General features: G+C 31.4%; 1 protein-coding gene across 4 annotated transcripts in view; it reads left to right on the top strand.

Moving 5' to 3' along the window:
* The first annotated feature begins 4,603 nt into the window (after positions 1-4,603).
* The window catches only part of LOC136781692 (uncharacterized), a 29,185-nt gene continuing 7,702 nt past the window's right edge, over positions 4,604-26,086 (top strand). The window contains exons 1-11 of one of the 4 annotated variants that reach the window (XM_066740646.1): positions 4,604-7,741; positions 7,827-7,950; positions 9,686-9,866; positions 10,798-10,884; positions 11,849-11,962; positions 12,032-12,370; positions 12,434-12,514; positions 13,744-15,843; positions 15,911-15,976; positions 16,063-16,238; positions 17,019-19,192. In XM_066740646.1, the coding sequence (XP_066596743.1) occupies positions 7,864-7,950; positions 9,686-9,866; positions 10,798-10,884; positions 11,849-11,962; positions 12,032-12,370; positions 12,434-12,514; positions 13,744-15,843; positions 15,911-15,976; positions 16,063-16,238; positions 17,019-17,057 (3,270 nt within the window). In that variant the 5' untranslated portion in view covers positions 4,604-7,741; positions 7,827-7,863 and the 3' untranslated portion in view covers positions 17,058-19,192. Of the gene's footprint in view, positions 7,742-7,826; positions 7,951-9,685; positions 9,867-10,797; positions 10,885-11,848; positions 11,963-12,031; positions 12,371-12,433; positions 12,515-13,743; positions 15,844-15,910; positions 15,977-16,062; positions 16,239-16,548; positions 16,867-17,018; positions 19,193-26,086 lie in introns of those variants that run through there. The other 3 variants (XM_066740647.1, XM_066740643.1, XM_066740645.1) reach the window with 3 other exon arrangements.

The following is a 26,086-nucleotide window of genomic DNA, read 5'->3' as shown; positions in this document are numbered from 1 at the left end:
TCAACTCCGCAAATTAATTCGAATAAAAACCAAGCAACCGATGGTCTTAACGGACACACCGGGAGCTTCATTCGATAAAATAGCTTTAGACATAGTAGGACCGTTACCCGAGACCCTTAAGGGCAATAAATACATCCTAACAATGCAGGACCTTTTGACGAAATTCCTAATTGCAGTACCCCTACCTGCTGCCAATAGTATCGAAACGGCACAAGGATTACTGAAAAGGTGTATCTGTGTATTTGGAGCACCAAAAGCTTTATTAACGGATCAAGGGTCAAATTTCCTATCTAGCATTATGAAAAGCGTAGCGAAAAAGTTCAACATCAAACAATTCCGGACTACAGCCTATCATCCACAGTCAAACGGGTCTTTGGAAAGGTCCCACCATGTATTAGTGGAATATTTAAAAGCTTACGTTAACACTAGTTACACCGACTGGGATGAGTGGCTCGAGACCGCCACGTTCTCGTATAACACTAGCGTACATGAGAGTACCCAGTTCACACCCCATGAATTGATATTCGGTAGAATCGCCAGGATTCCGGCATCGGACCCGCCGTTAGAAGAGTCTACTGAACATACGTATGTCGAATACGTTACGGAACTATTCCACCGCGTAAATAATGCTCAAGCTCTGGCTAGAGAAAATTTGCAGAAATCAAAAGAAAGAAATAAAAGATATTACGACGCACGCGTAAAACCTGTCACATTCAGGGAAGGGGACTGGGTATACGTGGTAAAGGAACCTAGAGTTGGAAAATTCGCGAACCAATATGAAGGACCCTTCGAAATCCTAGAGATTCTCTCTAACAATAATCTTAAGATTAGATATAAGAATAAAATGCGTGTTATACATAATGATAAAGCTAGACTAAGTAAGGACGTTCCTGGATTGCAGGACGCATCATGTACGTCTCATCTCCCCACTTCTTCCTCATCTTAACATTCGCACGTCTCTGCGCTGGGCTGATTGGTTATGACTGCCGAGGGCCCCATCTAAACGTTACCACCATCAGCCTATTAGATGTAGAAGACTGCAATATAAAGAACGTCCAAACCGAGACCACTCCTACCTATATCCAAGTCCTCCAAATCGCCGACTATCAACCCATCGAGATCATACAATGTTTGGTCCATTATTCACGGACTGTAAAATACTGCGGAATGCATTCGCATACCTCTGAGGTGCACAACGGGTTCGTCACGTATATTAAAGAGATCAATGAGCAACAGTGTCGCACTATGCACTCCACTGGTGTCTTCTACTTCAACGACCGTATAGTCATATCAGATCTGAAACCCAACTCCACCACATCCCGGCCGGTCACGGCTGCAGGAAGTATAGACAATGACGGGAAATGTATCGGAACATACTATGCAGATACTTACGGGTCCTGGGATAACGTGATCGTTCAGGGGTCACTGGAAATTACGCTTAAATCCGGAATAAGCATCTTACGAACACCCACAGGTAAAATTAATCTACCCTCTGGAACGGTATGCCACGCTGGAGATCTGGAATGCATGGATGTGCAAGACGGGAACACATATTGGCAGTTAACTCCTTCCAGTACTTGCGACTTCTCTGGGTATGACGTCCTATATGAAGGCAAAGCCCAGAAGATTCAAGAAGTTGGATCAACAAACGCACCCGAGGTCTTCTCCGTTATCTCTAATGACATCACTTTCGCCCTGACTCGCACGACTAGCCTGAAGATATGTGGATATGAGTTATATCGCACAGAACACCCTAAATTATTCATATTGGAAACTCAAGCAGGAAATACTTTCCCAAAATCCAGGGACATGTCAGTTGAAAACATGGACCTATTCACTTACATAAATTCGAAGTTTATATACGTAGAAAGACATATCCGCAACCAGGTAAATTCATTATATACGGATATCATCAGGCAAAAGTGTGATATGGAGCGTCAACTGTTGGAGATCACATTGTCGACCGCTGCCTCTAACCCCACCGATTTCGCGTACACACTTATGAAAGGACCGGGATACACTGCGGATCCAGCAGGGGAAGTAATCTACGTTATAAAATGCATCCCTGTGCGAGTGGAGATTCGGGAGACATTGGAGTGTTTCCTAGAACTCCCAGTAACCTACCTCAACGAATCGTACTTCGTGGCCCCCCGATCAAGGATTTTAAAGAGGTATGGCACTAAGAGAGATTGCTCCAGCGTCTTACCAACACGCCATTTGACTGAACATGGATGGGTGCGCCTGTTACCAAAAGCTCTGGACGTAAGTGCCCCAGAAAAGCTGAAACCGAAAACCCGACTTACCTGGAGGTACCTATCACCTGGAAACTTGGCTACTTCCGGTATATACAGCCAGAATGATATTGACCGATTGCGAGACCACATCATGTTCTCGGCCGAAAGACCAGCCCTGACCAATAACGTCATCAGAAGTTTCTCAGGACGACCATCCATGGAAGAGGGCATATCAATTCACCATTTATTAGACGAATCGGCATTAGAAAAGATTACGCAAACCACCATGGGAAAGATCTGGATGGGGATGACTACTTTCGGGACCACTAGTGCCGGACTGCTAGGAATATATATGGTATACGTGATGGTAAAGATGACTCTAGACACCCTTCTACATGGTTATGCCTTACACGCTGCCTATGGATGGGGAATCCATTTAGTAGGGGCCTGTTGGAATTCGCTGACCAACTTACTTCTGCACCGAGCCATCGTGAGGAGAGAAAATCGGGAACCTGAAGCCAGAGAAGGGAACAACGAAACGGAAGGGACCAACGGGGACGTTCCTGAAGGACCCCGTCCTAGGGCGGAGACTAATGTATACCCCGTCTTACACCGAAATCAAAGATCCATGGATTTACGTAGGGACGATCTCGATGGGCAAAATAACGCTCAACCCTCCTACCCTCCCAGCGCACCACATAACCATAGCTCAACTTTCCTAGATGTAACTAGAGTCTAAGCAAATGATACTAACAATCTCCAACATTACTAACCATCCTTTATTTCAGTTTCCCTTCCAGATTTTCTCTAATTTCTATCGCAATATAATCATGGACAACGGGCAATTCTACATCAAGGGTTCAGCCAAAGTATATTGTACGAGGGGTGCCCGCATCGTACTAAACGGAGATGTTACCAGCCCGGGGCTCATTTGTCACCTGTGTTTCAACAACAAGGATCCAGAGCTGAAACAACTATACCATGCGCGGGAGTACATACAGATCTCGAGGTCCACCTATGCAGAGGAGATAAAATGCTTCGAATGCAAAGGGGAGATATACACCAACTACCCCCGCTGCCCGAGCTGCCTCATGTGCTTCCTAGTGGACGATTGGTGCAATAATTGCATGGTAAAGGATGCACAATACAGCTTCCATAAAGTGTGCAATTTTTGCGAAGCTTACATAGACGATCCTAGGGACGAATGTCCCCACTGTGTCAAGTCCGTATTGGAGAGACGAACCAAACGAATGGAGTTAGAAGAGAACGCCCGGATTGCCAACCCGGAACCTAGCTGTAATTCTCTAGATAAGGACGAATGAAAAGCTCGTGACAAGCAATGGGCTCCCTGACCCCATTTACATAAAAGAATTCTTCCAATTCTTTTATTTATCCCAGGGGGGGAGGTGTAACATCCTTTTCCTCCTGGGAGCATATATTATAGCAATAACGTTCCTAAGATAGTGGAAAAGGGGGGGGGCAACCTCATGCGCACTAACCCTATGCGCACCCCCACTCCGAGGGTCAGAGAGTCCAGTCCTAGGTTAAGCTAACGTAGAAGTTAAGTTCGAACTTGGCATTCATTCTAATTAATTCCTTAAACTAAGTCACACGGTTACTTAAGTCGATTTGTATCAATTCCGTTACAACTACTTGTATCCAATATTCTTATCTACATTTATCTCTTAACTTTACTTTATTGTAATCTTTATCTTTATCTCAATTATACTATTCAATTATTTCCAAAGTGAAACTTGTGTCCGCGTTTTTCTTATTTTCCATCCTCATCACCGTCAAGGGTGTCTTTCTCAACACAAAAAAGGGGTAAACATCTCTGTTATTTCTTTCATCCTGCATATCGAATCGCGACCGGTCCCGGGCAAACAAGTCCAAATTATAGTGCCCGAAACGGTAAGTTTGCGAACAATACCCGTTTGTACAGTAAATTCCGACCCACGAATCGAGTCGTTACAATATCCTTTCAATTACCTATTAGGTACTCATAAATTTACCTAATCAGAAAAATTTTTATAAATTGATAATTAGTTTAAAATAGAATTAATCAAAAATTATATCAACCCAAGAATATTTATTATGTTATATATATCTAAACATATTATATTATATTCTGATCAGTAATATTTAATAATATCTAACTCATTACAAATATGTGTAATAAAAATTTAGAGAGTAAGTGACTCATTTAAGAACATGACTTTCGTTGAATTTATGAATATACTTTGTGGACACAAATATAAACACCTATACATACATATATTTAAACCTTAAACTGAATATTATTATTACTGTTTGACATAAAATTGTGCTTCAATATATATATATATATATCTATGTCAATTGAACAGTTTGGAGACTTTGCCTATATATTTAATTTTAATATATATATAGGCATAGTTTTACATTCTGAGCGTAAATATATTAACAGGATAATGTAAAATGTCTTGGTTTAATAGATATTTACAAAAAATGTAAATTTATATTAATTAAATGATATGGGGTCTTAAATTATATATCCTTATATTTCTTATAAAGTACCATAAGAACTTCATTTTAATACATATTTAGGCATGGTTTCAAATTGCGCACAAAGATATATTGGTTAAATTTAACAGAATAATGTATGTTTAAAAAATATTTCCTAAAAAAATTAAGTTATAACAATCGCATGGTTTGGGTACTAATTACAAAATTCATCCATACAATTCATCTACAATATCTTCAGTATTTTTAGAAATTGAAAGATTATTTTTTTGTAAAATTTTAAACTTCAGCCAAATATTAATGCAGCGGTTCATTCGGCTATAAAATATTATAGGTTTTTCAGTTATCCGTATAATCTTAATTATTTAAATTATATACCACTTACACAGATTAATCATATTGATGTTGTACATGTCCTCGCTTATATATGAAGTGAATTGTAAAGTAACATCATATGGTGAACGGATGAAGTTATTACATAACTATATTAAGATGGATATCAACAAGAAATTAAATATTCATTTTGCATAGTAAGCATAACTAATAATTTTATCCTAAAATAGGTTTTTTAGTTATCCGTTTAATCTTTATTACTTAAATTATATACCACGTACAAAGAATGATGTTATTGATGTTGCACATGTCTCCGGTTATATGTGAAGTGAATTGTAAAGTAACATCATATGTAGAGCAGATGAGATTATTAGATAACAGTTAAGATAGATACCAACAAAAAATTCTATATTCATTTTGCATTGTAAGTATCACCAATAATTTTATCCTAAAATAGGTTTTTTATTTATCCGTATAATCTTAATTACTTAAATTATATACCACGTACAAAGAATGATGTTATTGATGTTGCACATGTCTCCGGTTATATGTGAAGTGAATTGTAAAGTAACATCATATGTAGAGCAGATGAGATTATTAGAGAACTATTAAGATGAATACCAACAAAAAATTCAATATTCATTTTATATTGTAAGTACCACCAATATTTTTATCAAAAGTATAGACTTATTAGTTATGTGTATAATATTAATTGTTTAAACTATATATATACTACATAGCCAGGTTGAATTTATTGATGTTGCACATAGCCTCGCTTATATATGAAGTGAATTGTAAAATATCATCATACGTGGAACTGATGAGATTATTAGTCAACTATTATGATTCATACAAAAGAAATTAAATATTCATTTTGCATAGTAAGCATAACTAATAATTTTATCCTAAAATAGGTTTTTTAGTTATCCGTTTAATCTTTATTACTTAAATTATATACCACGTACAAAGAATGATGTTATTGATGTTGCACATGTCTCCGGTTATATGTGAAGTGAATTGTAAAGTAACATCATATGTAGAGCAGATGAGATTATTAGATAACAGTTAAGATAGATACCAACAAAAAATTCTATATTCATTTTGCATTGTAAGTATCACCAATAATTTTATCCTAAAATAGGTTTTTTATTTATCCGTATAATCTTAATTACTTAAATTATATACCACGTACAAAGAATGATGTTATTGATGTTGCACATGTCTCCGGTTATATGTGAAGTGAATTGTAAAGTAACATCATATGTAGAGCAGATGAGATTATTAGAGAACTATTAAGATGAATACCAACAAAAAATTCAATATTCATTTTATATTGTAAGTACCACCAATACTTTTATCAAAAGTATAGACTTATTAGTTATGTGTATAATATTAATTGTTTAAACTATATATATACTACATAGCCAGGTTGATTTTATTGATGTTGCACATGGCCTCGCTTATAGGTGAATTGAATTGTAAAGTATCATCATATGTAGAACTGAGATCGTTAGTGGATAACTAAGATAGATCATACAAATAAAAATTAAATACTCATTTTACATTTTAAGAAATTAACTGTGAAAGTTTATTTTCTTAAGAATTTTCATATATCAACACAAAACAAAGCAAATAGATAAACAGTTTATTACAGTATTTATTAATCATCTTAAATATATATAAATATATAAATGACGAGTGAATATATATGTTAACTAAAAAAGTGTGCAGATGCAATTGCTACTGCTGCACCACTGAATAAAACGTTTGTCGGGAAAAATTTAACTTTTAAAATTATCTCATTCTTTCGTCAATTTCATTAAATGTTCTAATGAAATTACAGTGGCTAATAAAAACTTATTTTTCATTCATTTTTCTGCAATGAAGTTTTTATTTTGTGTATTCGAGGAAATTTTTATTTCATCCTGTGAACAAATTACAAATTGCTTAACAAAGTAATAACATTTTAATATAATTTATAGTCTGTCATCTAATAAGCTAAAAATACTTATATGATTTTTATTTTATTAGAAATGAGATTCTGTGCTACATGCATAAAACTGGATGATGTTCGAATTAAAAGTAATGTATAACAATAAAAAATTACTACGATAGCTTTTAATATCTAACGTCAAAGTAGTATAAACGTTTTATCGTTAGATGTATATAGTCCTGATCCGTCATCTCAAAAGTCGGGATTAAGTAGGTATACCAACTTAAATTTTTAATAGCAATAATAGTATCGTCTAGTATATTTTTCTGAAAGTTGTATCACTGCTAATCCGTTGAGTTATAACCAGAACTTGATTGCGGAATGCAAGCACAAGCACCCTCAATAATTATTCAAAACCTGTTTCCGTTAAATGTTGAATTCCACCAACCTAGCAATGTGCAGCAATGAATCTACTTGCCGCCAGAATGTATGCATCGTCTGATCGACTTTTCATATTTAAGGTTAATAAAATATAAGTCAAGGTGATGATAGAATAAAAAATGAAGCAAATAAATCTTGCTGATGAATAGTTTGTTTTGATTTGATAGAAGCAGTGTTTCTGGTAGTATAGGTTTTATCCCATTTTGATGATTTAGAGAGTTGATAATAGGTATAGCTTTTGAAAGAATTATAACGGATAGAACATCATATAATTATACATATATGTATAATTTCAACGGTAATTTCAGATTAATATTTTATTCTATTCTCTTTGTAGTAAATTATATATTATTATGAAATTAAATGTAATTATTTTTTTGCAGATTCTTCTAAATAATACTTTCATTTACACTTATCAAAATGAAACTGAGAGGTAATATGGAGTCCTGGAAAAAATTAAAGTTATTTTCATTGATCGTTATCATCTATATTATGGCTTTAATACAAGTAAGTTGTTTGAATTTTATATTAAATATCTGATGGCTTAAACTGATGTAAAGCTAATATACATCATTAAATAATTAACTTAAAAATAAATTTGCTATTACTTCAAACAGACTAATTATATCAATCAAATGTCTGCTTTTTTAAATATTCAATATTCTCCTTTCTTAAGTGTATTTTATGATTTATACCTATACTATATCATACATTTGTGTGCCTATTATACCTTCTAATACCCCTCATTCTTATTTTTCAAACGTGATATTAAGAGAGAAAGAAAGGGAGAAAGGAAAATTTAATAAGTTTTTTATAAATAAAACTAGACGTCTCAGAGTATCTCGTTAATTTGACAAAATATTTGCAGTTGTTAAATACGTTTTTAATTTATACTGTAGTACTGTGATAATATCAAATAAACCAGATCCCACTAAGCACTTAATGACAAATATTTACCAAAAATGGGTGAATAAAACAGCTTTGAATTTAATCAAATTAGTATCTGGAATTTTCTCGTTTCCAACAATTACAAAAATTATTTAAACCTATCTATAGTTTTGTTAATAATAATGATTAAAAATAATATAAGGTTGCATTCAATTTATAAAAAGCACACACTGTCTCATATCATCTTTAATAGTCAGGTGGCACTGTTAAGACTCATCTCTTAAAATTAGTATAATTACTTCATATGTAAATACAAAAGAAATCTAATAACGACGTTTGTCAGTACAGTGTTAATTGGAAAACAAGATATGAAACTTATTAGTAGATACATCAACGATAATATACATCAGATTCTATATGCTGCGTTGAATGTTTCAGCAGACACCCTAAATCCACTATTCATAAATCTGTATAGGTATTCTCAAAGCTTCAGCTCAAAGTTCATTGAAAATCTTTATTTAAATTGTGGTTTAGGGTGTGAGTCCAACCAAATCCTATAAGGTAAAATTGTACCATGTGTAGGATTGAGACTTGTCGAAAATACCTATGTTGATTGGTTAATTAACAACAAATTAGCTACCCACATGGTAATATTTTGCCTTACAGGTTTGAATGGACTCACCTTTACCACTTTTTATATCAATCATTCACTATGTTTAGCACACTGAACATTTAAATAACTGATTATAGATTCTAGGTGAGTTCACGCAGTACACTATTCGCGCCAAACACGTTAACAGTCCTAGTACGCACAGTAAATTATCTGAGTATGTAGGTAGTAAGATTGATAGAGCAATTAATTCGAATCGCGCGGTACATAAATGTACCCTCTATCAACTGATTGCTTGAAGCAAAAGTTTGACCATTCATATGATAAAATCGTAACCGCTTATTTAAATGTTGGTTAGTCCCCGTATTTTGCAAGTATAACAAAAATTTTCATAATGGTAAGAACCAAAAACAATAGCATATCTGTATACATATATATATACTGACATGTCGTTATTGCACTATACCGATACCGATAATATTCGTTAAAGTTACAGAACATATGGCCAATGATGATAGATTGCGAGATTTCCGTACCTTTACTCTGACCACCATTACCCTGTGCTGCAATAGGAATAGTAGTCAGAGTGGGGGTAGCCAATTCTCGCCATCTATTATCACTACATTTGACTACGCTGAACATATTCCATTTTTGAAAAACTGAATATCTGATCCTCCCATATTCCCAATATCCTTTACTTTCCGCCATTGCAACACTAATACGAATTAACTTGGATTATTGCAGTACTCCATTGTTTCAACAAAGACGTCGACAATTCTAATTATACCATTTTATTCTTCACAAAGAATTAGACTTTGGTGTACTAACGGTGAAGAAATGTTTGCTTTAATTTCTACAAACTCTGGTTATGATATCAAGAAAAATATTAGTAGAAATAAATTGAAAAATATAGTGTTTAGGCATAGTAAGTATTTCTAATATATTATTAAAATTGCTTTAATAACTTTTTTTCGTCCAACAGTAATATATCAATTCGAAACGGTATACATTAAACCTTTCAGCTACCATTTTTTAATTTACAAAATGAAAATAAGAGGTTTGAAGGTAGAATGAATTTATTTTTTCAAGATTCAATCGTTCGATAATGAGATTAATAATGGTGCTTTACCAAAAAATTAATGTATTTTAAATCTTTTATCACATGATAAAATTTATAAATGCTTTATGTTTTCATGCAATAAATTGGAAAAGTTGAATCAGCCATTTGTCTAGGGGGTGACCGAAAGAATTAATAAACAAATCATGTCATTTATAATCTAAATATTTCAATAACTCTTTCAATAAAATAATTATCAGTGCATTGAATATAATAAATCTAATCACGTAATTCTGCCATGACTTAATTAAATTCTCATCTTATTGATTATTGCACATATTACTTATTATTAACTTCCTACAAGCACACAATATTGCTTAACATTTTACATTCCATTTTAAAATATCTATAGGACTTACAATATTTTAAGAAAGAACATAGAACATTAAATAATATTATTGGCTATAAAATTCCTGCTCTTTAAATATATGTAATTTTTTGTAAGTTATTTTAAATTCAATGATAGCTACTGTTATTACAGCCTAGATCACTAAGTACGATTAAGTTAAGATACAGCTAAAAAAAGTAGTATAGCTCCTGTTATGTAATCTTTTAGCTTGGTTTTCATTTAAATATCTTCAGAATATTCAACCTAACGAACAGATTAATCTAATAGATATTGATTAGATCTGGTTAAAATTTTAAACATGGCACTGTAGAATATAATATATCTAATGCATTTAAACTTTATAAAAATAAAATACCTGTTATCATTTAACAAAAACATTAAAAATTTCAGATGATTATCAAATTCTTAAGGATATTCAAAGGAATCTTCATTTAAATATTCCAAATGTGATGTTGACTCGATTGGAAAAAATTAATGGTAAGACTAGCCATTCAGGTAAAATGTTAATACTGCTTTTTGTAATTATTTGTTAAGCTTCATTACACTTACTTGTGGTTAAGTTTATCCATGGTTAAATATTTACTTGCTTACATTACAAATTAAGTTATAGCTGAAAGTAACTGAATATCTTCACTTGACTAAGTTTTGTAAGACTGAATAGTGGTCATAAATAAATAATTCTTATAAAGTGAGTAGTTTCAAAGGAATTAAAAAGGGTGGTTAATTAATCTGTATTATATAAACTTATGTATCTACTTCTATAGTTTTAATAGTTTAGTATTATCTAAGTATTGTTCAACAAGAGAAAGCTATTTTTTACAAACTTAAATTGTTGGATGCATAAATTGCTTTTGATCAACAGTTATATAGGGTAATCCAGACAAAACAACTCTAACCATTTAAGTAAAGTTCTTTTTTACTTCATAACTATAAGAGATATCAATCTTTTGTGTGAGATCTTTTTATGGTGTCTTTCAATTGGCATTCATATAGGTTTAAAACCCAAAATTAATTTCTGTATTCAAAATAATACGCAAGGACGTTAAATTTAGATTCTGACTGTTTCATTTAACAAACTCTATATAAGTTAGATGATTGGTAGACTGCAACATTTGGTGTGTAGGATTTAGTTTACCTGCGTAAAACTAGTGTCTTTTATATGGTACTAAAATTCACATCAAAAAGAATTATACTTAACCCACTAATGCTGAAGGAATATAATTCTAGTAATTATTTTAAAATTTCATTTTCCCTATTAAAATAGTAGAACTTTTAGTTAAAAGTTATATATTCTAGTGATTGTGAGTAGTATGGTTTATAGCTAAATTGTAATGAACTGGCTCTTGTAACTGTCGACTGAAACTCTAGAATAACTTCAACCTTCTATTGATTATTATATATATACATATTAATATATTAAAGACTGATATATTATTTTCAGGTATTGAACAGTTCAATAATGTATTTACTATTAGAGATGAAAGTATGGATGAAAGTATTGCAAATATTAATTACCGTTCTTTTAACTATCCTGATATTATGGATTCTTCGAAAGGTAACAACAAATTTACAAAAAAGTAACACGTATATTTATTTGGAAATTTAAAACAGATTAATGTTTTAGATGAGAAATTATTAAATACTTCTAAGATTGATAATTTCCTTAATGAATGTGAGCTAACCGAAATACCTCTATTAGATAACGTCACATTATTCGAGAAAGAAGCTGTAAAGAAAACCGCGGCTTCTACTCCATTTAAACCTGCAGAATTAACAGAAAACTGTCTTTCGCAATTAATTATAACGGATAGTTTGTTAAAAGATATTACATTTATTGAAATACCTCCAACAAATAACACTACATTATTAGAAAAAGGAGATAGCGGAAATAGTTCACCGTTTACTTCGTCTAAGCCAATTATAATCGAAGATAAAATTCTTTCCTCTCAAGAACAAATTGAAGGTAAATTTCATGATTTAAGTAAATAAATTTTCAATTAATATTCATATATAAATTTCGTTACAGTAATGATACAATTGAAAGGTATATCTAATACAGCTATTAGCACTCCATGGCTTATTCCTCAGAGAAGTCCAGATGAATTGGGTGAGTACATAGGAAATACATTTTATCATAAATTTAACAATGAACTCATGGTTAGCTTCTAACTGCGCACTACTTTATGTTATTATTGCGCAGAGTATCAATTTTTCACGAGTAGAGAAACTTACGTAGGTATTGCATACAATATTTTTATCATAGTAGCCTGCAAAGTTAGAATGCGAAGCACATTTTGTTTCATATAATATGTACAAAATATATTTTGCGTATCGAAAATACTATGTGAACAGCAAATTTGAGCAGTTCTGTACTGAAAATTGGGTGTGTACAATACAAATAAAAAAGAATTCAAACCACTGTAGCTCAGAATAAAATGAGTATAACAATATTGTGAAAAATTCAGAATGAAGCATAAAACGTTTGTTTTAAAAATACATAAACCATATTATAAGTCGTACTTTTATTTAAAAGCCGCTAAAAAAAATAGAATCGTATAACTTTGCAAATAAAGGCCCTCGCTAAAAAAAATATGCACGACTGAAATTAATAGAAGTTATACATAAACAAAACTAAATCCATCTTTTAGTATATTATATGTTTTTCTTACAATGGCTCCCAACGATATTTACACGATCATGTTTCATAGAGTTATCGATAATTATACAGAAAAATAGGAGTTTTTGTCACATATGCAATATCTCATGCAAAGGAAATATTTATACTGACTTCTTTATGGAAACGTCAAAAGAATAAAAGCAATACTTTCAAGTGTATTTAGCTTGTATGCAATTGAATTTTAAAATAATTCCACATCTTAAGTAATACAAGACGTAATGCAGAGTGTAACGCATGGTTATAGTAAATATTGTAAACACAGTTTCATTGGACCGTTTTAAGTAAAATAGTCAAATAAAACTTTCATTTATCTTGCACCAGTTTTAAATCATTTTCATTTTTAATTTAGTTTATAACATTGTTCAGAATTAAAAGCGAAAGAAAGAGAAAGCACTTGCTCTTGTTACCTTTGTAATTCTCTTTCTCATTCTTGCTGCTAATGCAATGTTATAACCTAAGTAAAAATCAAATAATAGAAAAATGGTACGAGATATTAAAAATAATTTTGTATTTTTTACACAAAGCAGTTTAAAGAATTTGTGGTCAAGATATTTCTTATGAGCTAGGTTTGACCATGTTTTTTTCTTAAATCTAAATGTTGTTTCTTATTATTTCTAGTATAATTACAAAGAATACTACTGATTACGTTTAATTTTTAGGTGGAGATGAAAATAATAATGATTACGAAGTTTCTAATAAGGATGGCCAGTTAAACGGGAATTCAGATATTAGCGAGCCTCAAAATGTAAAGGGAACAACGGTCGTTACTGCAATTGATAATTTGGAGGAAGTTGTAGATAATTTTGAGGAAAAATATTTGGATCATGAAAATGAGAATGATCCAGATTATGTTCCATCTGATCAAAGCATCCATTCAGACGAAAATATACAGACATCGAGGAAAGAAGCAAACGAAGAAAGCGCAGGATCACATGGCTTAAATGTGTCTTTAATGGATAGAGCAGTCGGTACTGCAATTCGTAACTCAGAAAAAGTTGTTGTTCAACATAGTAGCGACGGAACCAAAAAAAATTGTTGTTTTTATTGTAACAAATTTTATTCAAAACTTTCGAGACACTTGGAAACTGTCCACCGCGAGGAGGTAGATGTGAAACGATTTGCAGTACTTCCGAAAAACAATGTGGAGCGTAAGAAAATTATTGCTGAAATCAGAAAAAGGGGAAATTTTCTTCATAATACTACGTCATCTTTAGAAACCTGTAATTTCGTTGTTAGTCGTCGCCCAAATATTGAAATGCCGAGAACAGCGGATTATTATATACCTTGCCCAAGCTGTAAAGTATACCTAAGTAAAAAAACAGCTCATGTACATGTCAGATTATGTACTAACCGAGGTGCGCGAAAAAGTCACTCAATAAAAGTTTTAGGGCGAAGACTTGTTCCAAATGTTCACGAAAAAGCATGTTTTACATTAAAAAGTAAGGTTTTACCACCGTTACGACAAGACATTGTGACATCCGTTGTTCGGAATGATGAACTGATTGTTATATACGGTAATCATCTATGCAATAAATATAAACATTCGGCTCATCATTTTAAAATGATACGTGCACAGTTAAGATTAATAGCACGTCTATTATTAACGATGAAAGACTTAAGAGATGATATTGCAAATTTTGAAGATATTTTCAACCCCAAATTTTACGACACTTTTATAAAAGCTGTTAATATTATTGGAAGATATGACCAGACTAAAGAACTATATCTTTCTCCGAAAACGGCTGCAACTATTGGCACGTTGATATCCGATATTGGTCAGCATTGGATATCAGAGTGTATTAAATATAATAATGTTCAAAAACAAACGAATGCAGAAAATTTTTTGAAAATAAAAAAAGCTAATTACACGGCGGAAGTTAGTAAAACAGTACTTGAGTCTCAAACACAAATTCGAAGGCATAAAAAAACAGTACTTCCAAGTGTAAACGATATCAAGAAATTAACAAAATTCTTGTTAACACGAAGAAATGAAGCCCATAAAAAATTGCAAGAAAAATTCGTACTAACAGCATGGCATGCTTTAGCGGAAACAACTCTAATTACCATTCAACTTTTTAACAGACGCCGACCAGGTGAAATGGAGAGAATTTTATTGGACGATTTTAATAACTATCAGCGAATTAGTAAGAATGAAAATCCAGAGGAGTATGCCTCTTTAAGTAAAAGAGGACGAGAGGTTGCAAAGCGGTATGTACGTTTTCAAATTAGAGGAAAATTAGGCCGGACAGTTTCCGTTCTGCTAGACAACGGCATGCTTGAGAGTATTAAGATGATGTTAAAATACAGAAAAAAAGCAAGAGTTCACGAAAACAATAAATATGTATTTGGATTACCTGGTCCAGATAATCTCGTGGAAAAGCATCTAAATGCCTGTCAGTTATTGAGACGTTTTTCAAATGAATGTGGCGCTGATATGCCTGAGACATTACGCGGGACAAAACTTCGAAAACATGTAGCAACGAACTGCATAGCTTTAAACTTAAGTTCCAATGAGGTTACCGATCTTGCCGATTTCATGGGTCACCACGAAAAGATTCACTTAAAACATTATCGGCAGCCCTTGCTTTCTAAGGATATTTTGGGAATATCAAAAATTTTAGAGCATGCGCAAGGATACAACGATAGTGATTGTAGCGATGATGAAAATAATAATTTGGAGAATGAAAATGTTAATGGCGAAAACTATAATAAAAGTGACAAAAATATACAGGAAAATGAATTGTCAGGGTCGAGTGATGGTAAATTAATATTATTTAATTACTAATTTTTCATGTATTTATATATATTCAATTTTTGTATTTACAGAATCTGAATATGAGAGTCCTAATAAAAACGATACGTCTAATAAAAGAGAAAGGAAATTCAATATAGGTAAGTTAATCTATTTTTACTTAATTGATGTTTAAAGTTATAATGCTTAAAAAAATTTATACTATTAATGTATTCCTTTCATCTAGGTCATGCAAATAATGCGAAAAAACGTCAAAGAATAATGTGGACGGAAGAAGCAAAGTCAACTGTTCTTAATGCTTTTTATGAAAATATGAAGAAAAACAATAAAACTCTGCATACGAAGGAAATACAAGCATTAATAAATTCAACACCTTGTTTAGAAAATAGAACAGTTGCTCAAGTACGTACTTGGTTACATCTCCAAAAATCCAAATTTTTTTGATTTTTTATAATTTGTTTTAAGTCTAACTGCTATAAAACCGAAAAATATAAAGGTTCTCATATTTTAACTATCGCTTTCACGTGTCTGAAAAACTATTTATCGATTAAATTTTTTTTTACTGATTTTGCAACAGTTTAATAATATATATAGTAATAGCAACATTAGGATTTTAGATATTTGAGAGCGAAAGTTGAAAATGGGAAAGCGTATCTTTATCAACATATTTCTTAATGTATACACGGCCTGAAAATATTCATAATTCCTTTAGGGGTATTGTATGTGGAATGGAAGGTACGATCGTCGAATTATTACGTGTATCTTTGTTTAATACTCTTTTGATTTAGTCAAAGTATTAGCACTAGCGAAAAAAATATAGAAGGAACCAATAAACTATGATTTTATATACGTTTGTGTGAGCAAAAGTTTTATTTTAAGGGATATCGTACAGAGATTAATTATTTTGTTTATTTTAATTGTAAACAATTTTGGCACAAATGTTTAACATTATGAATGTTTATTATAAATTTATGTATTATTAAAAAAGCGTTAATATTATATGTCAATACTCAAAAATTACTATATTAAAGCAATGTTGCAATATTTTTTGAAAAATGTATTTTTCTATTTAGTATACTAATTAAAACTGTTTTTTTCAATTATCTTATGGTTGACAAACGAAACAAAAAATCTGAAGAATTTGCAGGATTACTTTCTGATTTATTATTCTTTGTTTCATAGGGGGAAAATGTGGAAGATGTAAAAGACTGTCTTCATTGAAGTAAATTGTCGAAAAAAAATTGACAAACGTAGGGTTAGGTTATATTTTTTACCACATAGTATCTGCATAACTGGAAAAAAACTACTCAGAGAATTTGTTGTAGTTATTCACGTCGTACTGGTGTTGGATTAGATTAATTACTAAACGAAATGATATAGAGCACATAAACCTAATTCAAGAAATCTGAAACCAGAGCGAAAGCAAATTATCTTGAAACAGCTTATGCTTCCGTTTTCAGTTGCTTTAATAATAGTGTATGCAGTTTTGCTACCTAGTTTCGTCTGCCATTATGTTCAACATACTCTTGTGCACAAGGAAGCAGTGAAGAAAATATTTCCATAATTTAGTTTCAATGGTTAAAAGGGTAAATTTGGACAAAAATTATACGCAATTGCTTATTGTTTAAAGAATATCAGTGACATAAATGCATCGTCAAAAAATTACTACGTGATTTCTAATCTAAATTTTCACTGAAATGTAAATATTAATCACATGTTCCAATATTATATCCTCGGTATTTTAAAAAATTTTCAGTACCACTTAATAATAATTTTTTGGTATTTTTGAAATCAAAAAGTAAGTAAATCTTTATAAAAATAATTTTATATTTAATATAACCAAAACGCTTTTAAACTAATAAAGTTGTATAAATTTTTGAGTACAATCAGGCATAGGCTTTAGGGAAACGGTTTATACAGGGCGTTTTTTAACTAGCGCAAAAATCGACATAGTGAAACAAACATAATTGGCGTCTATTTATGTCTCACTGTGTCGATTTTTATCCGATAATTGGAAAACGCCCAAAAATATATAGTCTCTACATAACCAGTCTCCACATATTAATTTTTATAAGATTCAAATTTTATTAAATATAACAATGAAGCATGAGCATCGGTGTGACTACATTGTTACGTGTTATATCTACAGTTTATTTGACTCGTTTCCAGCTTATTCCACCCAACGTTCAATTTCTCTCTTTCTCTCTTTCTTCTTATATCATTTAAAATATGTTTTATAGATACTCTGACACCATTACCAGTGAAGAATGTCTTCGATGCCGTAAAGTTACTGCTAGCAAATAACATTAATTTTATCCACCTCCGTCTACGAGTTTGCTTCTAAACATTTAAGATGATAGTTTCGAAGATGCGTATCCAATGTGTTTTCAAACTATAGTAGCATAAGTGTTCGAGGCTTTGCTCTTTTGAAATACATGAGGTACATACTATTTAGTTCGGAGACTCATATAGTTATGAATTGTTTAGTTTGGGGACTCGTATAGTTATGAATTGCTTAGTTTGGGGACTCGTATAGTCATGAATTGTTTAGTTTGGAGACTTCTGTATTCATAAACTGTTCACTTTTGGGACAAGTGCGATATTATACAATGCGACACGCGTTATATGTATCTAACAGAATCGATAACAAAGAAATGGACTATTATTTCAGAAATATAAGATTTGAAATAAGTGTTTACACCAAAAGCTATTTAAATAAATAAGGTATGTCAGAAGAATTTATTCACTTGACCATGGATAAATTACCTTTAAGAGGACAGCATTTTTCCATTGGAACTGATTATTTATTTTGCAACAAATCTATCCATGTATGCAATGTAAAGCATATACATATAAAACAGGCGAATTTTTAAGTGGCTAAACCCGTCATCTACAGGCTAACAATAGTCATGATTTTCAAATCGCATATTCTTTTTCTTAACTTCAAGAGAGCTTTTTATGCATACGGTGTTAATATATTATTTACATTATACGCTTATTAGCTATATAGAAAGCGCCACCTGTAAATTACTGTCAGTATGATTGCCGAGTAACAAATTTCCTGGAATTATAGTTGAAAATTGTACAATGCAACGTTCATCTTAGGCATAAGCTTCTTCAAAGCTGAAAAGCTATTTTCAACCTTGACCTGCACAATAATCCTTAATGTATTCGACGAAACAGTTAACCAGTTTATTCATATACAGCTATTGTATCCTCGATTTTATAAAAATATCTTCAGATCTCGTTCCGAATATCCTTTGATATTATCCAACTGAAAGAACGAGTAAATCATTATCATAGAAACTTAAATTTAATGGATTCTAGATAATTTTAAATTTAGTAAGCTTCATCATTTTTTTAGTACAATAATCCCTGTTATGGATGCAACGTTTCATATTAATTGAAGTCTTGAAACTAATAAATTCCTTCCAAAGAATTTTCTTAAGATGTTAAATTTTATTAAATACAATACTAAAGCTTTGATTTGGGTGTTACCAGCTTAGCTATTATTGGTGTTTATAACATATTTTGTTTTCTTCGAACTTATTCTATCAACAATTTATTCTGCCTGTTCTCTCTCTCTCTCTCTTCTCTTCATTCAAATTCCATTCCATAATCTCTGTAATATTTTTATGATTTACACAAAGTGGTAATTTTATGAGAAATCCATTAATAATGTAGAATTTTTATTATGTGTATCATCCACACAGAAGTACCTGTTAATCAACAGTCATGTGTTTGATCATCTCCATATACTTCTTACATTTATGTTAAGGCGACATGAAATCCATCCTATACGTACTATTGAAATATTTCTGGCTTAAAATGGTTAGTTTAGGTACAGTGATGAAGTCTGATATACTTTTCTATGGTAATGTCCTAGTTTTGCACAATATCAAACTGAATCGTCGGTCTTTGAGTTATATAGCGTACGTCGATACTTCTCTCGATATTGTTGATATTGCATGATTTTAATCTTCCCATTCATCCTATCATATCCGCAATCTAATCATTATCCTATTTTCTGACCATTGAAATTAGTTTTGTATCCATTTAAATTAACTGCTCATATCGTATTACTTTTATATTGTACTTATATTCTGGTTTCACCATTATTAATATGTCATTCTTTGTAGGCAATTGAAACTATCTCTAACTGTAGTTTACTATATTCCTATATTTTTTCTGATTAAATATTACTTATATCTCGAATGTCCTGAATTTATTCAATTTTCGATTTTTATACGATTAAAATTACACTTCTCATAGCAAATTTCAATGCTACAATCTCTTAAATAACTTTAATACACATTAGAGGTTTATTGAGCTATTTGAAGTCTTCCAACTGATCATTTAATATAAACTATTCAATACTTCCAGGACTGTCCTCAAATTAATAAATTAATATATCTTAACACTTTAGGGACTGTCCTGAAAGTGTTAAATTAATATATTTGTATACTTCCGAGACCGTCCTCAAACTATCCAATTAATGTAGATTTTTTTAGGGACGGTCTCCGAAAACGATAAAAGTCTTTAAACTGTGTAATTCTTACCTCAAAATGTCTCCAAAATATTCAAATGACATAGATATATATATATATTACCACAGCCCACATGAACAACTAGCGCTATCTATGGGATTAGTACATGTAAGGCGACACGAGATTCAACCTTACAATTGGGAAGTCGGATAGGGCTGGTTCGAATCGTTCAAGGGGTTTAAAAGTTATTTCCATTTAAAACTCACCCTTTTTCGGTCCTTTTCGAACGACTTTAACTGTGCATAATAAAGTGGAGAAAGTGAAAAAACAATTGACGAACACCCCACTAGAATGTAAAAATTATCGATCGCCCGCGATAATACATTTGCTATTTATTTCATTAATTTGGCTATTAGATTAATTTTAAAAATAGAAAAATCCTTTTCATTACAATTCCAAATCAATTCAATACAAGTATCATTGACTGAATTGATGGAAAGAGGGAGAAGATAGAATGAAAAGGAAAGTATCAAAAGCTAAGATGTCACGCGACTGCACTGATAATTTAATAGGAAACACATCAAGGCATTTTCTTTCTACAAACGAAGGTAAAAAGAATTATTTAAAATCAATTCATTGATGATAGAAAAAATTAAACTTACCCATTATTGTTCTCCAAGTTCCTTTACACCGAAGTTTTTGAAAAAGCTTCAAACTGGCTCCTCGATGATTTCCAGAATGCACACTTTCATTGATTTTGCATTTAAGAACTCGCGAATTTAAGCAAATTAGGTGTTAACCTACGTTTCTTCAAAACACCGGTTAATTTGACACTTTTTGAACTGTTTGAAGTAGGCTGAAAAGAGAGACACAGAGAGATAGAATAATCAATAATTCGTTTCGACCACTCTTAATCACCCTACTTCAAACAGTTCAAAAGTGTCAAATTCACCAGTGTTTTGAAGAAACGTAGGTTAATACCTAATTTGTTTAAATTCACAAGTGTTTAAATGCAAAATCAGTGATAGTGTGCTTTCTGGAAATCATCGAGGAGCCAGTTTGAAGCTTTTTCAAAAACTTCGATTTAAAGGAACTTGCAGAACATTTAATGGGTGAGTTTAGTTTCCTCCTTCATCAATATATTGATTTTGAATCATTCCCTTTAGCTTCGTTAGTAGAAAGAGAATGCCCTCATGCATTGTCTATTAAGTTATCATTGCGCTCGCGCGATATCTTAGCTTTTGATACTTTCCTTTACATTGCGTCAACTCGCTCTTTCCATCAAATCAGTCAATGATGCTTGTACTGAATTGAATTGGAATTGTAATGTAAAGGATTTTGTTATTTTTAAAATTAATCTAATAGCCAGATTAAAGAAATAAATAGCAAAAGTATTACCGCACGCGATCGATAATTTTTACATTCTAGCTGGGTGCTCATCAATTGTTTTTCACTTTCTCCACTTTCTATTATGCAGTTAAAGTCGTTCGAAAAGGACTGAAAAAGGGTGATTTTTAAATAGAAATAACTTTTAAACCTCTTGACCGATTCGAACGAAATTTTACACGTGCACTCAGTTTGTCACCCCGAACCTCCAGTTACGAGAAAAGGCGGTCGTTTCGTTACACCCTGTATATAAGATATTTAATTATTTGATGATCATAATTATCTTCTCCTTTTTCACAACAAATTTTTAAATATTTATATTATCTAACTACAAAGTCTGTTAAATGAAGATTTTACTGCAAAATATATGAGGTCTAAAAATTGCCGATTTCGCAAAAACTTCAATTTACTTTTCTTCTGCTCCTTTTTCTTGATTATAAATTTCTGCTACATTGTTAGCATAATGCTTTGAATGAGTTAAAGGATGAACCATATAGTTGAACATTTTTCTCCAATGACTATTCCAGCTGTTGTATATTGATGCAATGAATATTAATTTCCTTTTGTACAGAAGTATCTTGTTTCCTATTTGAAGATTACAATGTGTTAATTAATTTATTACATCATCTGCATATGGTGTCTAAATTATATATAAGTTCTTCTAGCCTGAAACATAAGTTATTCAGTATTCTATAACCTTTCATTTGTCAATTATAATTTAAAATGTATACGTAGTAAAAATTACTCAGCTTAGAAAACCTTAATTACATATATTTTATATACACCCATGAGCAAGGTTGCCAAGTCCGCCATCTTGAATAGTACTACGCTCTATAGTAAGTGAATTTTGATATAAGGAATGCAGACTGCACAAAGTATACTGCCAGCGGAAATACGTCAGTCGCCATCTTAAATGCAGAACGTAATATATCAAAAATTATATATATTATATTCACAGCCTGTCACCGTGAACGGCGTGAACGAAGACAAATGTTAGTATACGGAAAATGAAGTGTAATAATGAAATAAAGAGTAGTGACAGCTTTAATCTATCTGACAGCTGATGTACTTATGGTATAAGTGAATAAATAAAATAAAAATGCTTTTCCTAAATTGATTTTTAATTTTTATAAAATGGTCAAATGTAGCCATTAATTAATTATATTTGGTAATAAATACAAAAAATGCGTTTTATTATAACAATTGAGTTGAGGTAAAATAAACTCAATGTTTTTATATTAATCTGTTAACAAATGCATTTTTTTATTTATTATTAAGTCCAATAAGTTAATGGTTATTAAAAAAAAATTCCTTGTAATGAAAAAAAAAATGAAAAAATTTTAAACTTCACCAAGACTCGAATCCGAGCCCAGCGCATGACAAACGGCAACCTTACCGCCTGCGCTACAAGGCTCACTTAATAGACCAAGAGCAAAACAGCGTTTTAAAGACTAACTACAATTCTTTCATTAATTCGTCATAAATGATCAAGAGATAGCTGTAATAATAAATACATTTATCTACACAGAATTATTGTACTAAATTTATTCTTTTTAATTTGAAGCATACATTTTGCATGAAGATATGATAATTTAAGGGTAACCATTCAGTACTCTAAATACATTAAACTATTCATATGCTCATCTATCATAAATTATACCATTACACGTGTAACATATATTATAATATTATTTAATTAATTTATGACAATGGAGCATATGAACAGCTTAATGTATTTAGAATACTGAATGGTTACCCTTAAACTATCGTATCTGCATGCAAAATGTATGCTTCAAATTAAAAACAATAAATTTAGTGCAATAATGCTGTGTATATAAATGTATTGATTATTACAGTCAATTCTTGATCGTTTATGACGAGTTAATGAAAGAAATGTAGTCAGTCTTTAAAACGCTGTTTTGCTCTTGGTACATCAAGTGAGCGCTGTAGCGCAGGCGGGTAAGGTTGCCGTTTGTCATGCGGTGGGCTCGGGTTCGAATCTTGGTGAAGTTTAAAATTTTTTCATTTTTTTTTTCATTACAAGGAATTTTTTTTTTTAATAACCATTAATTTATTGGACTCAATAATAAATAAAAAATGCATTTGTTAACAGAATAATATAAAAACATTGAGTTTATTTTACCTCAACTCATTTGTTATAATAAAACGCATTTACTGTATTTATTACCAAATCTAATTAATTAATGGCTACATTTGACCATTTTATAAAAATTAAAAATCAATTTAGGAAAAGCATTTTTATTTGCTTTGAGTTTTTAGGTAAACGCAGCATCACTTCACACGGATGACATGTAAAAATGTCACGGTTAGCGGTAGTCGCTCTTCTTCTAAAACCAATGTTGCCTGAAGTCCAAATCACACCTATGCTGTCCAGGCATAGCTGTGTTTGTACCGCTACCGCTGCTGGCTAGCGCTTATCTTCATATTTGTTGCTAAAAGCTTGATTCTGGCATCACTGCCGTGTGGAACTATTAGTTTGCTAATAAAAGCAGAGGCTTAATTTTAAGAGATTGCAACATATAGTAATTAATATAGATACAATTGCAAAAAGAAAACAAAAATTTTATTTTACATATATTAACTTTAAATAAAATCCCACAAAGTACTGTAAAATATCTAACATGTTATATTATATATCTAATCTGTCAGCTTCTTTATTTTAATATTCATCTCAATTATCACAGTTTGATCCTCAGCGATGACACAGTAATCACATTATGGTGAATCTATTCTTTTTTTTTAATGTTCGATTCACATAGCTTCATCCTCAGCAGTGATACAGTAAACACACATTACTATAATTTAATCTAAAACAAAATCCCACAAAGTACTATAAAACATCTTACATTTTATATTATATATCTATTCTGTCATTTTCCTTATTTATTATTGTATTTGCCCAAAATTGCTGACTCGTTTATTTTAATATCTGTCTCAATTAACACAGTTTAATCCTCATCAGCGATGACACAGAAACAACATTATGGTGAATCTATTCTTTTTGTTTTAATGCTCAATCCACATAGCTCCATTCTCAGCATTGACATAGTAAACACTTTACAATAATTTAGTCTGAAACAAAATCCCAAAAAGTACTATATAAAATCTTACATTTGAAATTATAAATATAATCTGTCAGCTTCTTTATTTGTATCGTATTTACCCAATGTGACTTGTTTATTTTAATATTCATCTCAATTAACACAGTTTGATCTTCAGCGATGACACAGTAACCATAATATGGTGAATCTATTCCTTTCATTTTAATGTTCAATCCACATAGCTCCATCCTCAGTAGTGACATAGTAAACACATTACTATAATTTAATCTGAAATAAAACCCCAGAAAGTACTATAAAATATCTTACATTTTATATTATATATCTAATTTGTCAGCTTCTTTATTTATTATTGTATTTACTCAGTTTTTTCACTCGTTCATTTTATTATCCGTCTCAATTAACATAGTTTGAATCTCAACGATGACACAATAACCACATTATGTTTAGTCTATTCCTTTATTTTAATTTTGAAAATCCGCATAGCTCCATCCTCAGCACAGTGACATTGTAAACACATTACTATAATTTAATCTGAAATAAAATCCCACAAAGTACCACAAAATGTTTATATCTTACATTTTATATTATAAAATTTATTGTTATACTTATCTAAAATGTTAAGTCCTTTATATACTTTTAAAAATTATTTTTATGTACATTTTACAAATTTCTTCACTTTATTTATTCACTTATACCATCAGTATATCAGCTGTCAGTAAGATTAAAACTGTCACTTATTCATTATTTCTTTATATTACTTTATAACTTGTGGCATGTATGTACTACGATACAATAATACTAACATTTGTCTTGGCTCACGGACCATGCATTATGTATTTTGACTTATTGTCTATATTGCAGCCCCTCTACAGTCTCTACTCTCTGACGTATTTCCGCCGACCAGTAGTATCAGCAGCGACTATAGCGTAGTACCCAAAATAGTACTACGCTATAGGATATGTCGCTTTTGGGTACTACGGTAGTACCGAAAGTACTACACTTGGCAACCTTGCCCATGAGTATAATTCATAAACCTGGGTAAAACTTTATACGAGAAGTGACATTTTGACAATTGTTCTGTTCTCTATGCACATTGTCTAAATTATAAATTGATTTCACTTCAAAAGTAATGAAGATCCAAATCTGGTTTTGAATAATAGTCAATTTTAAAATTGAAGACTTATGAGAAGAGTACATAATAGCATTCGTTTGAAAACTTCAGGGTGTTAATTGATTTCTTGTCTGAAAGAAAGGCGAATTAGTCTTTCTGTTTTGATTTATTAAAGGAAACCAC

The sequence above is a fragment of the Prorops nasuta genome, unplaced genomic scaffold (genome assembly GCF_024137725.1).
Source record: "Prorops nasuta isolate Cenicafe-Biocafe unplaced genomic scaffold, Cenicafe_Pnas_1.2 PNAS00024, whole genome shotgun sequence".
In the NCBI taxonomy this organism is placed as follows: domain Eukaryota; kingdom Metazoa; phylum Arthropoda; class Insecta; order Hymenoptera; family Bethylidae; genus Prorops; species Prorops nasuta.
The sequence above is the reverse complement of the archived record's forward strand: the minus strand, read 5'-3'. Positions and strand labels throughout refer to the sequence as shown.